Below are 15,666 nucleotides of genomic sequence, written 5' to 3' on the forward strand. Positions count from 1 at the left end.
TAAGGAAGCAGAAAGAAATTCGTTGACTCGTTTGACATCGCGTATAAACTAAACTTTTATAACAAATTTACCTGCATATTAGGATCCTGAGATTGCAGGGAAGCTATCTGCGGGTCCAGCCCTAGAGGTATTGATAGCTGCAAAGGACCTGGTTCTTCTTCTCCGTAGTCATAGAGAACGTCGCCAGTGTTTGCAGGTGTTGCGTTAAATAGTGCATTCAATTGATCTAGCAAAATTCTTTCATGTTCGTCTTTATTGACAGTGACGACCTGAAAATAACACGTTTGAAGTTAATTTCTGTGTATTAATTTATAGGTACTTATCAATAACAGTAAAAATTAAGGGAATAAATGATGGTTTTTGCGATCTATATCACGATTATTGCGGCAGTTTTCGCGAATAAGAACAGTTCTTAAATATATCTCTATTTTTTTTAAATTTTGTATTGAAATGTGGGTCGGTGCCGCACTTCTTTTCTATTATATTGTGACCTCCTCTAATCTCTTTCATAGATGCTTTTTTAGTTCATTTAATAATAATACATATTCTAATGATGCGTATTTTACACACCGTAACAAAGCGACGATGTGACGTCATCGACGTCAAGTCCAGAGATAATGTAATCGGGTAGTAACTTTGTAAGTAAGTTTTACCAGTAGGAGGCTCCTTTGCACAGGATGTCGGCTAGATTATGGGTACCACAACGGTGCCTATTTTTGCCGTGAAGCATTATTGTTTCGGTCGGAAGAGCGCCGTATCTAGTGAAATTACTGGGCAAATGAGACTTAACATTTTATGACTCAAGGAGACGAGCTCAGATGCAGTGCCGCTCAGAAATTTTGGGATTTTTCAATAATCCTGAGCGACACTGCATTGTAATGGGCAGTGCGTATCAATTACCACCAGTTGAACGTCCTGCTGGTCTCATCCCTAATTTTCGTAAAAAAAATTATATATGGGTTTAATCGATACAGTCGATAACTTACTTGCACACACCCGTTGCGGTCCAACCTCTGCCCTTTAGGACACACGAGGGGCGTGATGAAGAGCGACTTGGTAGTGATCCGGCGCGGGGGTCCATTAGGGTTGCCACTTTCCGGACTCTGCAGCCACGTGCGCCATGCTAGCTCTGCAGCCTGACGGTCGAGAGTGCGAGGAGGTGAGCGGCTCGTGCCCACGGGAACCGTCGGGCCGGTCGTCACCTCCACCGGACCAGCAGTCTCAGTAACCGGCAGTTCTGTCGTCGTTTCGAGTTCTTGCCCCAGTGCGCCAGACACCAGTAGCAACGCAATCCACGTGCACCACATCGCAAACACCTGGAACGCATTTTGTTTTAATTTAATTCGGTGTTTTTAGTACCTACCTATATTATTATATTAAAAAAAAAATCTTAATTCACTGTAAAACTTTATAAGTTATATAGTGCAAGTAAATATGAAGTACAATAGTTACATACAGCAAAGCGTAACTCAGGTATTCAAAATCTAAGTTTGGTCAAGCCCTTTCGAATGGTGCCAACCGCGCTGAAATCAACAGGTTTATATACATCCATACATACACACACCCAAACACATACATACATACAGACGTACGGAAACCGGCGCGGGAATAGTCAGGGAAGCTTCCTAGGGCCTTAATACGTCGAGATCTGATGAAAAACAGGGTAAAACCAATAATTTCCCGAATTTTCGAAAATTTTCAACTTTCTTAGCGGGAAGTTAAAAAACAATATTCTGGTCAAGCGATTCACAACAGAATCAAAATATTTTGAAACAATTAAGTTTGTGAAAAGTTTTTTCTCCAATCTCACTAATATATATACTGAAATGGGCTGCATGATGCATGTCTCCCGTTAGGGAACGCTGAGATAGCACGATAATAAGTGAATTGCTAGAAACTGTCATAACCATATAATGGTAATACAAGGAACAAACAAACTTATAATGCCTATTACTCGGCTAAGTCTAGTTAGTAAGTCTTTTGTGGGGCGTTGTATATGCTTTTACAACAATGTCCCAGAAATTGTTTAAAACAAATGTATTGCGGAATTCAAAATAATTATTAAAATCGTTTGTGTGCTTACTTTAACATAAATGAATTTCCTAATGTTACCACAAATTGGGAATTGAGCGACCGCCCTCAGGCTATTAAATAATAAATTTTATTGTACGATTTTATATTGTTACCATGTTTATATGAAGAAAAATTAGCCCACTGTATTTCTTGCACCCGTTCTTCTCAGGTCTGAGGTATACATTTTCGAATATTTTACATTTTTTTGACTTTCAATAAGTGATATTATATCCTATTCTGAATAAAAATATTTGAATTTTTTTCACACAATGAGGAAAAGTTCCCGCTACGTACATAGTCTGCAGTAAAACTATCGGGAATGGAATATTTCCACTGTTCGTGTCATATTAAAAACTTTTAATTCAAAACTCCTTGGTTTTAAAAATCGAATACCATTTATTTATTTAAAAAAAGATTCTCGGTCTTGTCACAAGGTCTTTTCAAACTTGTTTAGTCGTTGAGAAAATGGAATTATCTCGAGAAAATTCTAGAGCGATGATTTATTATGACTTTCGAAGTGGTTTAACACAAAAACAGTGTGCTGACCGGATGATTTCTGCATTTTGTGATGAAGCCCCATCCATAACCACAATTTATCGCTGGTTTGCTGAATTTCAACGTGGACGTGTCAAGCTCAGTGATGATCCCCGTCCAGGTCGTCCAAAAACTCCAGTCACCAAAGAAAACGTTGATGCGGTGCGTAAGCTGATTGAGGAAGATCGACATGTGACATACCGGGAAATTCAGACAACCTTAGACATTGGCATGAGTCAAATATAAATAATCTTGCATGAACAATTACGTGTAAAAAAGTTGTTTTCCCGATGGATACCGCATTTGCTCTGTGAAGAGCAAAAAGCTGCTCGCGTTTCTTTATTGCGTCAGAACTCTCGAAAGACTCCACGCAGGATCCTCAAATGCTGTATACAACATCGTATCAGGTGACGAATCCTGGATATACGCGTACGAACCCGAAACAAAAAACCAGTCACGAGTTTGGGTGTTCGAAAATGAGTTAAAGCCAACAAAAATTGTTCGTTCACGAAGTGTTGCAAAAAAATGGTGGCCACGTTTGTCTCCAAAACCGGCCGACTATTCCTCTTGAAGGACAAAGAACGGTTAATGCAGAATAGTATGCTAGCATTTGTTTGCCACAGGTCGTTTCTGAACTCCATAAAGAGAACTGCAACCGCCGCATCATCCTCCATCACGACAATGCGAGTTCTCACACCGCGCACAGAACAAAAGAGTTTTTAGAGCAAGAAAACATAGAATTATTAGACCATCCGCCGTACAGCCCCGACCTAAGTCCTAATGATTTCTATACTTTCCCTAAAATTAAGAATAAATAGCGTGGTCAGAGATTTTCATCACCTGAAGAAGCTGTGGACGCCTACAAAACGGCCATTTTGGTGACCCCAACTTCCGAATGGAATGGTTGCGTCAATGATTGGTTCCATCGTATGGAAAAATGTGTCTGTGAGAATACTTCGAAAAGCAATAAATACATTTTTAAATAGTAATGTTGTGTCACTTCCTTGATTCCCGACATTTTCAGTGCCGCCCTCGTAATAAATACTCTTAAGTATTTGAATTCAGCAAGATGATTAATAATTTTGGAATAACCATCGTTGAAAGGCCACAGGAGACAGGGATCATTTACAAGGTGACCTTCACCGTCCTGTTCCATGAAAGTATAAGATCAAGTGGAGTATGAAACAGAATCATTCGCTGTAAGTGGATCAAGGTTGGGCCTTATCCATTACATGAATAACTGGTACGAGATGCGTACCGAATGCCTATTCATCGGGAACTTACAATCTGCTTGTCATTGTAAATATACATTAGATAGATTATCCATGGAATGACAACTCACATCCTTTTATGTCTTTTATTTATTACAAGTTAACATAATAAATACATACACAAGAAGTGAACCATATAGGAAGAGAAACTTAATATAAATATAGATGATAAAACAGATTGTTACAAAAGATAATGTGAAATTATATTTATTAGGGTCGACGATAACAACGACTAATTTTTATTCTAAGTCGTGTCTGAACTCTGAGCGCAGCAGAGGAGCACGAAAATATGTCCATGTCAAAAACAATTGTTATAAGATTTACACATCCTGGGTAAGAGCGCGAGAAAATCCAATGATTGTTCTTGGAGACGATGGTTCAAAAGTAATACATGAGCGGAGACACCTGGCTGGGACGTGAAAGTCTACGAGACTGAGGAGCTTAGAAGTCAGCTCACCAGTACATATTATCTTCTTTAACGTTACAAAAGTCTGAGTGTCTTCTGAAAAGACAAATATAAATTGTGCTTGTGTTTATATGTAACTAATATTTTTATTTGATACAATAAGAAAGATAGAAAAATCAAATTTCAATTAGATCAAAATAACACTTAAGAATGTTAAAGATTTTACCACCATTTTGGAAAAGTTGAGCTTTAATGAGAAAAGGTGGCAATAAAATCATTGCCACTTAATCTATTTTCTATTTTCAGAATTTTACTTAAACTTTACATTTTATAAAATGTGATGCGCCAATATTACTCAATTGTTTTGACATACTCGTGTCAGTTGAAAAAAAAACAGACAAGAGCGGGATAGACTTGCTCACCGAGGTATCATCCAAGATAGGCTTGTAACTACATACATAGTTATAGGTGAGATGTGCTTGGGTCGTGAGGAGGTGAGAGGCGGGAGCGGGTCGCGGCGGAAGGACACCGAATCCAAAAATTACAATAATCGCAACTAGAATTAGATTGTATAAAAATACGCAATTATTTTTATACTTTTTAGTGTATATTATATCTATTGTTTTGTAATAGTGTTTTTGAAGTCGGTTGTTTTTTGTTATTTTTTTTTAATAATTTAATTACAAATGTATTGTTTTCAGTATAACAAGTATAGACTTGTTGTATGTATAAGACGGCAATACTTGCCTTCTTGAAATTAAACCTAAGCCGAAATTATCAATAAATATCCGAGTTCTTAATAGTTACAATCCATCTTGGTGGTTTTAAGAATTTTTCTACATTTATGCTAATCGAACTTTTTTCCGAAACTTTATGCAGTTGCAACAAAAAATAAATGTTTTGTATCGATTACGGATAACATTTCGTATAAATTCTTACGAACGACATTACTCGATACAGATGGCAATAACAGAAAAATATTGAAAGTGTTGTAGTATATCTAGCTGGGCGAACAAAATAACGTGAATTTAATGTTAAAATTGCCCTTGGCAATTGTGAAAGTGAAAGTAAAGGAGGCGGGCTCACAATTTGACAATTTACAATATTCGTACACTCTCTGGGTGCTACAAATACGGCACAAATATTCGTTTAAAGTTACCATACAAAGTTCTAGAAGGTTCCGTTCCGTTCCGAATTATATTTAAAGAATATGGCTTTATATTATTTTTTTATTTATTCTTCACTTCAATTCTTAGCGTATTCGCGTTTGTTTAGGATTATGACATGACGGTTCAAATCATCTAGTCTCTAATGTAGAAGCAGTAATATGTAAACATAACTGTTTCGGTCTGAGTGAATGAGACTTAACATCAAACGTCTCAAGGTAACAAGCGCAATTGTAGTGCCGCTCAGAATTCTTGGGTTTTTCAAGAATCAATCAATAACCTTCAGCTGATCAACCTACTCGTCTCGTCCCTTATTTTCATAAAAAAAACTCAACTGGGGGCAGCTGTATTCTCGAAGTGATATGACTTAGGGACTAACTGAAAATTGTATATATATCTCCTATTAAATCAGTTCGGTTAGTAAGTATTAACATCGTGCCACGTTGCTTGTCAAAATGCTCGTTCATGGCTGACATAAAACACTATCTTCCATGGGTAATTAAGCTGGAAACACGGTCATCGAGGAACGGCAAGTCTTCCGTGTTAGCGGCGCCTGCGTTTGCGAGATCATTGCCAGATGTCGGCGCGGGGTCAACAGCCAATGCCCTTGTTTCGTACACCCGCTCTGTTCTCACCTACACTGATGAACCGGGAGACCATGGATTGGGTCATGGAGACTTACTTTATTTTCGGAGAACCTGTATATACCTAAATATAGAACCCAATCTTAAGGCTTCTGAATTTACTTTGAATACCGAAAATTTCTGTGAATTAATATAACTAGCAAATCTAAAAAAATATTACTCATGTATCTTATCTTATACCTTTAAACGAGCAATTCTTGTTTATATATACATAATCTGAATATCGGAAACGGCTCCAACGATTTTCATAAAATTTAGTATACAGAGAATTTCGGGGGCGATAAAGCGATCTAGCATAAAATTACTGTTTGACACCCCGAAGAAAAGTTATCCGATATTTCTAATTTAAAAAAGTAACCAGTTCACTTCTCGTATTTGTAGCAAAGATATTGAACACATCCACAAGTAATATACTAAAAGTCACAAAACAAAACAATCTTTTGACTTTGGACCCCAAATACTCAGCTTAGTTTACATGTGGACTGTTTCCTTTTTGCTAAGCGCTAGCCAATTTTTTCCTAAAGAAGCGTCAAAAGAAGTATGTATAACTTCAAAAATCGTAGTATTAGTGTGTAATAAAACAGATGATCTGGTATTAGCACTCGAATGTTGAACCCTACCTTGACACGCGCGGAACCGAGCACAAATAGCACATCAGAACGAACCAGACGCATTTTATTGAGAGTCTTATACTGTTTATATGAGCTCACAGTATGTATACACGTAAATTTATTACTGTTTGTTTTGAAACCATAATTTAAATTTGAATATTTTTGTAGGACATTGTAATTACTTATTGACATTAGGGCAGAGTTCACGGTTATAGCCGTGAAGTGTATTGTATCGATTGATTTTTATGAAATATACTTCATAAAAATCATTAAATATTTGTTGTCTATTTTAAGTCGACAGGGTGGTTTTTGAAGTGAAACTCATTTCGCATCGTTGTGATTTAAAAGTCGGTGAAACGAAAGAGCGAGACAAATAAGACAGCTATAAAAATTTATAAGATTTAAGGTGGGAGAAAATGAGTATTGATGATCGGTAAAACAATTTGTAAGTTATTCCAAAAAAAAGCAACATTTAACATAGTTTTTTTAATATTCTTAAAACAATTTGTAAGTTATCTCAAAAAAAAGCAACATTTAACATAGTTTTTTTAATATTCTTAAAATCTACCGGTCCGAATTGTATTCGAAATCTAAGTTTGGTCGAGCCCTTTCGAATGGCGCCAACCGCGATAAAATCGGTCGAGCTGTTCAAAAGTTATAAGAGGTTTACATACAGACGGGCGGACCATTGCGGGAATAGTCGGGGAAGCTTCCTAGGATCTTAAAACGTCGAGATCTGATGATATTAACTCAATTTTCGAAAAACGGGGTAAAACCAATCACTTCCCGAATTTTCGAAAAATTTAATTTAGGGAAGTTAAAAATTTTAGAAATTGTCACCGCCCATCTCAAAAAACCACCTGTATATTTAGTATCAACCATGTATGAGAACCAACATAATATAATATTGACACACTTTTTACACAAATTATCTTGCCCCAAGTTAAGCATATATAGCCTGTGTTATGGGTTACAAGGCAATGATATATTTAATACAATATACTTACATAAACATAGATAAATTCATATAAACATACATAAATACATTTAAACATCCATGACTCGTAACCAAACATCCATATTCATCATATAAATGCTTGCATCTACCGGGATTCGAACCCGGAACATATGTGAAATATAAGTAAAGAGACTAAGTATGTACTATTGTAGGCACGCTGAATACACTTTAATGTGCTAATCTGTTTGTATCTGTGTTAGCGCCTATTTCCGTTAATTAATCTGAGTGTGTGAATAAACAAAGCGAGCGCGAGGGAACTTTCTTAAGTCACGCTAGCCTCGGTCTCGGCAACCCTCGTAAACATTTGGACAGGTGCTAAACATCTGTATACCACCTGTTAACTGCTTACATATTTCATGTAGGGATATCAGGAAATGTGTTTTTTATTAGGAACACAATTATTATTATGTTTCTGAGAGATATTTGAATCGATTCCTACCGGCTACAACTTCACAATACACATAACTACTTCAGTGTTTCTTTACAATAAACTGAACGCAACAGAAAACATAGATCATCTTAATTATACAGGGTGTTGTAAGAAGATTCTTCATATAGCAGTCCAAATGTAATATGAAAATACAAAAAATTAAAAAGGATGGGTAACTTTTGCAAAAACAAACATGCTAACGGCTAAGCAAAATATGTGTTGCACCATTTGACAATTTTTGGATGACGTCATAACTTTAACTGTTAACCGTAACTATTCCAAGGAATACGAGGGTGCAATACATTCCTCAGTCTATGTTAAAGTCATCGTTACTGTTAACGTTATTTTTACTTAAGCCTTAACTATAACAGCTAATTTGATGCAACCCAGCCTAATACTGTTAAAATAAACATTATCTATATTTTACTTGTATAAGTTAACTTGCTGACCCAACAAACGTTGTATTGCCGATATTAAAATCGCGATACAAAAGTAACTGTTGATCGTAGATGGGTGAAAATTTGAAGTTGTATGTATTTCTTAATCCTGACTCATAATCAAATTTAATAATATAATGTCAAAAAAATAAATAAATAAAATTTGGCGTGGACCATCCTTAATATTTAGGAGGATGAAAAATAGATGTTGTCCGATTCTCAGACCTACCCAATATGCACTCAAAATTTAATGAGAGTCGGTCAAGCCGTTTCGAAGGAGTTTAACTACAAACACCGCGACATGAGAATTTTATGTATTAGATTTTGTTTACCCAATACATAAACTGTATATTAATGTGGTATACATACTTTAAATATGTTTAGTTTTTCTTTTCTGTGATTACTAATTAGTTTGTTTATTAGATCTTTAAGCCTTTAGCTGCTATTAGATCTAAATCCTATAACACACGATTACCTAGTTCAGGTAGTGTTAAGTAGCTTTTAAACAAGACTGTTGTATTTTATTTTGTAACTTAATAATTTTCGTATAACTCGAAATACAATCTTAACCGTCTTAAACAGATTGAGAGCCTGGCGTCAGTTAGCTAACGTCTAGCTAACTTCTTCTCACTAAAGCCCAATGTTTTCCGAACTGGTATGTATAAAAAGAAAACTTTTAAAATTCGTAAGTGTCATTTCCTTGGCCCACTGTATGAATAAAGTGATTTTGATTTAATTTGACTTAACATTGAAATTACTAGTAAGCGTGGCTGACTATTTACGACTTGTCAATCAAAATAAGTCACAAAAACAATACATTCACTTTTCTTTTCTGTCTTGCTGTACCTCCGTTATACATGTTTTCTCTCACGCTTTGTTAGTCCATCCGCTACTTTATTGTAAGTCAACAGTTGACAGATGGACGGACGGACCGCGAAGTCTTATAAATAGGTTTCCCGTTGGTTTCCTTTGATGTACGGGAAACCTTGTAATGAAGAATCTTGGTTAATTACTAGGCCACCATAGCCAAAACAGAGTGGACCAATTTTGAATTAAGAACATATTTATGACATTTACAAAGACGCATTATTATAAAAATATGTTATACTCAACGTTCTTGTTAGAATGCTTTGTAAGACAATACAAGTATGTAGATATCAAGTTAACTCAGGGCGAAAGTGAGTGATTAAAATCGAAGTAAGTTTCACTCTCGTACGAGTTTCAATGTGAACAAGATTGGTCATTTTTCGATAAAAATTAAACACATATTGCATGAAACATTTAAGAGCGCTATGTAAATGAGCTTTTATAGCTAGTGTTGCCATTAATGTCTATTGTATGTTAATGACCATTGGTTTTGTGAAAGTGTTGCGCTTACAATGTTGGACATCCCAACGTAGTCTTGGTCAGCAGAGTTTATTTGGTTATCTTGCTCCGAGATAGACAGACCCTTATATTTTTTTAAATCTTCCACAGTAAAAGACACTGTCCGTTAAAATTTTACAGTTCCAACTAAATTCTCCTTTCGTTGTTTGTCTCTTTTAATTACCACGGCTTTTGTTGGCATACTTAGCGTCGGTTTATCGAGCGACGTTCAGTTCCATAGTCACTTGGAAAACTGGCTTCTAAAAAGCTTGGTGTACTCAGTAAGCCGAAATAGTTCTTAACTTTACCACCATTTACAATTATCATCATCATCAGCCGGAAGCCGTCCACTGCTGGACCAAGGCCTCACCCAAAGATTTTCACGACGATCGGTCCTGCGCTGCCCTCATCCAACGTATTCCGGCGATCTTGCCCAGATCGTCGGTCCATCTTGTGGGGCCTACTGCGTCTTCCGGTACGTGAATTTGCAATTATATGAGGCGCGAATCCAGCCTCACAAGGAGTAATATTATTTGAAGAAGGTGGCTATTTTTTATTAAGATTTGGTGATGATAATATACACTTAAATCCTATGATCTATTGTGCCCCCTGCTTGCGCACCTACCATAGACTTCCTATATCTAAATGGAAATCGAGGCTACAAGTTAGGAAACGTGTACTGTGCCGAGTCCTTCTCCATTTGTCATCATTATCATCAGCCGGAAGACGTCCACTGCTGGACAAAAGCCTCCCCCAAAGATCTCACCGACGATCGGTCCTGCTCTGCCCTTATGCAACCTATTCGATCTTGACCAGATCTTTGGTCCATTTTGAGGAGACATCAACACTGCGTCTCTCGTCGTCTCATGGTCGCCACTTCAGTTTCACAATACTTTACTGCCCAATCGGCCATCTATAGTCGAACTATGTGCCCTGCCCACTGCCACTTCAGTTTCGCAATCATTTGTAGTAAACAAAATGCAAACAATTTGATATTTTAAAGTATCCCACTTACGTGAACCGGAACTCGGCCTTATAATTACACAGGTATTTTATGTATAAGATCCAACTTGTTTCAGAAGCCGTTTTTACTTTCATTACAAAAAAAAAATGTTCACCTTGAAGGTAGTCGCGCTACGTCGTCCGTTCACATTATAACCGGCGCGTGCGCACCGCCTGCGCCCTCCTGTCAACAGATAAAACAAATTAATAAATACTGCAAAAGTTATTTTATATGACAGTAAGGGACGAGACGAGCAGGACATTCCGCTGATGGTAATTGATATGCCTTGCCCTTTACAATGCAGTGCCGCTCAGGGTTCTTGAAAAACCCAAAAATTCTGAGCGGCACTACAATTTCGCTCGTCACCTCGAGAAATAAGATGATAAGTCTCATTTAGCCAGTAATTTTATTAGCAACGGCGCCCTTCAGACTGAAACTCAATAATGCACATTAATAATTCTCGGCAGAAATAGGCTAGCCTGCAGCCTGTGCAATAGAGTCTTCTACTATATAAACACTGGTAGACGTACCACGATATTCACAATGTGCAGAATTAACCATAGAGTTACAAAATTCTAGCGTAAACACATATATAGCGGGCGAAACAGAAAAAAAACTATGACCGAGATATAGCAAGATAGTTAAGGAAAGCGAATCTATTGTTCGTGTAGCCGATTACCATCGACAAGTCGTAAACTGTCAGCTACGCTTGGCTTTAGCTCTTTAGTATTTTAACTTATAATTAAACAGTTTGTTATTTTTAAGTGGCATCCCTCACTTCTGGGATTAAATATACAAATTTGATAATTTGTACCAAAATTGATAGACGATGCGGGACTGGAACCCGCGCCTCTGGGGTTCCGTCTGTACAAACTGACCCAACCGTTCGATTGAAGCGTCGACCAAAATAGCAAAATTAAAACATTCTTATTCAAAAAGAAAAGAAAGATTATAGGTATTATTATTGTTTTAACTGTTTCAAAAGGGGGCTACTGAGTTTCCTTTTACTCTTCTCATAAAAGCTGAACTTTTCCCAAATGGTGGGAAATGTTATATATATATTGTATAACTTTGACATTAATAATAATTATCATTCTTTAGCTTAATAAATATTTCATTCGAAAACATTTAGTCAAAAGATTTAAGCATATTTACCACCACAAATATAAACATCAAAGAAAAACACGTCAGTAATGGATTTTAAAATATTTTTTTTGCAGTTAGTAATGGATTATACTCATAACATTTCTCTTCGCAAATTTCTTCGAGAGCGGGTAAATGATGCAGTTTCGGCCCATTTGTCACATATGCGTCGGCACTTTCTAAGAAGGTTTGTACCATACAAATATATGTTTCTATCACACGAACATAATGCGGACCGTAGAAGCTTTCACGTACATTCTATTATTAAATACTTGTCTCAAGAAGTTCCTGTTTTGTGTCCCAGAGACATGAATCGTCGGGATTGCTTTCTAGTAATGTGAGGTGCGGATCATAAGATACGAATACACTGGCATACAAACTGTAGGAAAGTGGATCGACCGGCCAAGGCTGAAACCCATAGCTACCTTTTAACGTAAAAAACAAAATACGTCGAGGCAGACTTGCTCAAGGTTTAATTCGACGACCGATATAGCCGAATGGTTAGTGACCCTGATTACTAAGATAGAGGTCCCGGGTTCGAATCCCGGTATCATTTATATGATGAATATGGATGTTTGTTTTCGAGTCATGGATGTTTATATGTATTTATGTATGTTTAAGTATGTATATTGTATTAAATATATCATTGTGTTGTACCCGTAGTACAGGCTATGCCTAGTTTGAGGCAAGATAATTTGTGTAAAAGTGTGTCAATATCAATATTCAATATTAATTATTAAGTGTTAACACTAGTTTATACCGTAGTACTACATACTACACTGTAGGTAGGGTGAGACCACTTATTAATAAACGCAATGTAAAGTTACTCCAAGCTTATAACTACTTCTCTCTGTCATGTAATTCTGTAGTGAAAAAGATAAGATACAGACAAAAAGTTTTAAACTTGGAATAACTTTACTTCGCGTTTATTAATAACACAGTCAGAGAACTGGCTACCTGTAAACAACATAATAAAATAATAAGCTTAAATTTTGAAAATGGAACTCTTTGCCGATAATATTGAGAGCATCATAATATTCTTTTATCCTTTGTTTACGACTGGCTGAAAGATTAAACGGAAATAACCACAAATGTTGTGTTCGACATGTTTAAGGGTAGGGTTAAGGGTTACCATTTAGTGATTTAGTAAGTCCTTACAAAACAGTCTGACATTTCGATAAAAGTCCGGACTTTTATGTTGATCTCGTTAAACTTAGTTTCTAGTAAATATTAGTAACTTATTTGATATTAATTAATATGTAGTTTTATTACTGACAAGGATCAAGACTGAATCCGGACAAGTTAGAGAGCCGGAGTAAATTCGGACTAGAGCGTAAAAGTCCGATCGTGTCCGATTTAATCCGGACGGATGTTAACCCTACTTATTGGTGACAAAAACTGGATTTACTGTTTTGATCCCTAAACCAAATGACAGTCTGCGCAGTGGTTGCTTCCTTTCGACTAATTGCCAACTAAAGTGAAGACTGCTCGAAGCATAGGAAAAAAGATAGTGTTCCATAACGTGATAGTTTTTGACTTTCAAAGAATTTAAGAAAATTAATAAAACTTTTACTATTTTAGTGTTTTTCTCAGTATAAACATTAAAATTTCACCTGCTGTACACTTCCGAGTGTTTTTCCTTTGCAGTTTCCTATTTATTTAACAGACAATAATATAACATTAATATCAAGTGACTCGGAAGTATCCTAATTGGGACACATTTTGACAGTAGTGTTTATTGACACGTATGCGGTAGTGCCAAAATGATTATTTTGGAAGCTCATAATGTATATTATAAATTTCCATTTCAGTCTTTTGATTTGGAATGTTATGTCTATGACCTTCGTCTTTTTCTGATGGGCAGGACACATGATAAGAGGTCAAGAGAAATGGAGCAAAATTGTGAACCGATGGTACCCTAGAGAAGGGAAAAAGAAAAGGGGCAGACCACAGAAAAAGTGGGATGATGATATAAGACAAGTAGCAGGAGTTACATGGAATAGAGTTGCCCAAGATAGGTAGGAATGGAAAAGGTTGGAGGAGGCCTTTGCCGATTGGCAAACAGACCTACAAAAAATATTTAAGTATTAGAATAGAATATATTAAGACTAGTTTAGCAAATAAAAATAAATTTGTTATATTAATAGATTTTAGATCATAATACTTTGTAAATAGATACTAAGTTGGTCTGAATAAAGTGCTTTATTATTATTATTACATATTATAAATTGCCGCATTTAGTTCATTTGCTTAAAATATTCTTGGTTAATAAGCAGCAATGTAAAACATTTATTTAGTTCAGATTTCATTCGGACAGTGACAGTTGACACACGACTAAGGAGAAAAGTGTGCCTACATTGTCTTTAAGCACTTTTGTTGTTCCGCAATCAGACTGCGAGTGATATGTCTTTATTATGTGCATAGAACGCCATTGTATTTAGTACTTAAACCTAGTCCTGTAACAAATTAAAAAAAAACACATACTGAAAAGAATTACCAGAAATTCATTAAATAAAATCAATGCTCCATAGTCTCAACCCAAAAGGCCTAACAAGACTATTACTTGCTTAAGTCGTCTTTTCATAATTACTATAATTAAATACTTTGCTGTTTGTAGTTAAATGAGTGATTTTGAAATCCTGCGGGCCTACCATGAACTCTTATTGCGATTGAATTGACAACCTAAAATGAACTGCTTTGCTATTTCGTACCACGACGTGATTAGCTATCTAATTTAGGTTGACGTCAAATCAACTGATTAAATAGCAATGATGTCAATTTAATGTCAAAAATTATATCAAATGAATCGCAAACTGATTTAGTTCGTTCATTCATTCGTACCATGAGGTGTTATTCAACCTAAACTAAAGTGAATCGCAAAAATAGTGGAAACATAGAAAAGAAAAATTTTATTGATCATAGATGAGATGAGATTACTTTATTGGATTTTTTTGTAAAACAAAATACTGAAAATAAATACCAAAAATAAAAAATACTAAAGACGAGGCATTAAGGGCCCGGGCTATAGCCTGTTCGCAAGAACGAATTAAAAATAATGTACTCTGTGGTGCTGTCAAATCAAACATCAATGGAGGCGCGTTGATAACTCGTTATTTTTACGAAAACACTTAAGCAAACATTTAATTTGTAATTCAAAGAACAATATTTATTTATATTACTATTATTTAATAAGTATAAAAAAGGCCTTAATGGTTTATAATTTGACGCAATTTAAAAATGTATTGTTAGTATTTCTACGCAAAAAAACCGCTAAAATCATATCATTTTAGGTTTCGAAACGCAATTTTATTTCGTTCATTTTTCATAAGCGATCCAAACGCCATTCAGTAATACGCACTTCATGGTACGAATTTTAGTGATTCAGTTTAGGTACCTAAACTGAACTGCATCGGATTCGCATCGCTTATTAAAAGTTGATGGTAGGCCCTCTGTTCTGAATAAAAATATATGAATTTGTTGTTGACACTTTAGCTAGTGTATCCGTAATTTAAACTTAACTATGCAGGTTTCTTTTTAGATAAAATATTTTAATACGTTTTCAATT

At 35.8% G+C, this 15,666-nt stretch overlaps 1 protein-coding gene across 1 annotated transcript in view; it reads right to left on the minus strand.

Moving 5' to 3' along the window:
- Positions 1-15,666, minus strand: part of LOC126979218 (uncharacterized) — a 75,909-nt gene that overhangs the window by 2,720 nt on the left and 57,523 nt on the right. The window contains exons 2-4 of the mRNA XM_050828485.1: positions 11,074-11,141; positions 987-1,316; positions 72-269 (exon numbers count right to left, since the gene is read on the minus strand). Of these exons, the coding sequence (XP_050684442.1) occupies positions 72-269; positions 987-1,307 (519 nt within the window). The 5' untranslated portion in view covers positions 1,308-1,316; positions 11,074-11,141. The remainder of the gene's footprint in view (positions 1-71; positions 270-986; positions 1,317-11,073; positions 11,142-15,666) is intronic.

Source organism: Leptidea sinapis, chromosome Z, assembly GCF_905404315.1.
Source record: "Leptidea sinapis chromosome Z, ilLepSina1.1, whole genome shotgun sequence".
NCBI classification, from domain to species: Eukaryota; Metazoa; Arthropoda; class Insecta; order Lepidoptera; family Pieridae; genus Leptidea; species Leptidea sinapis.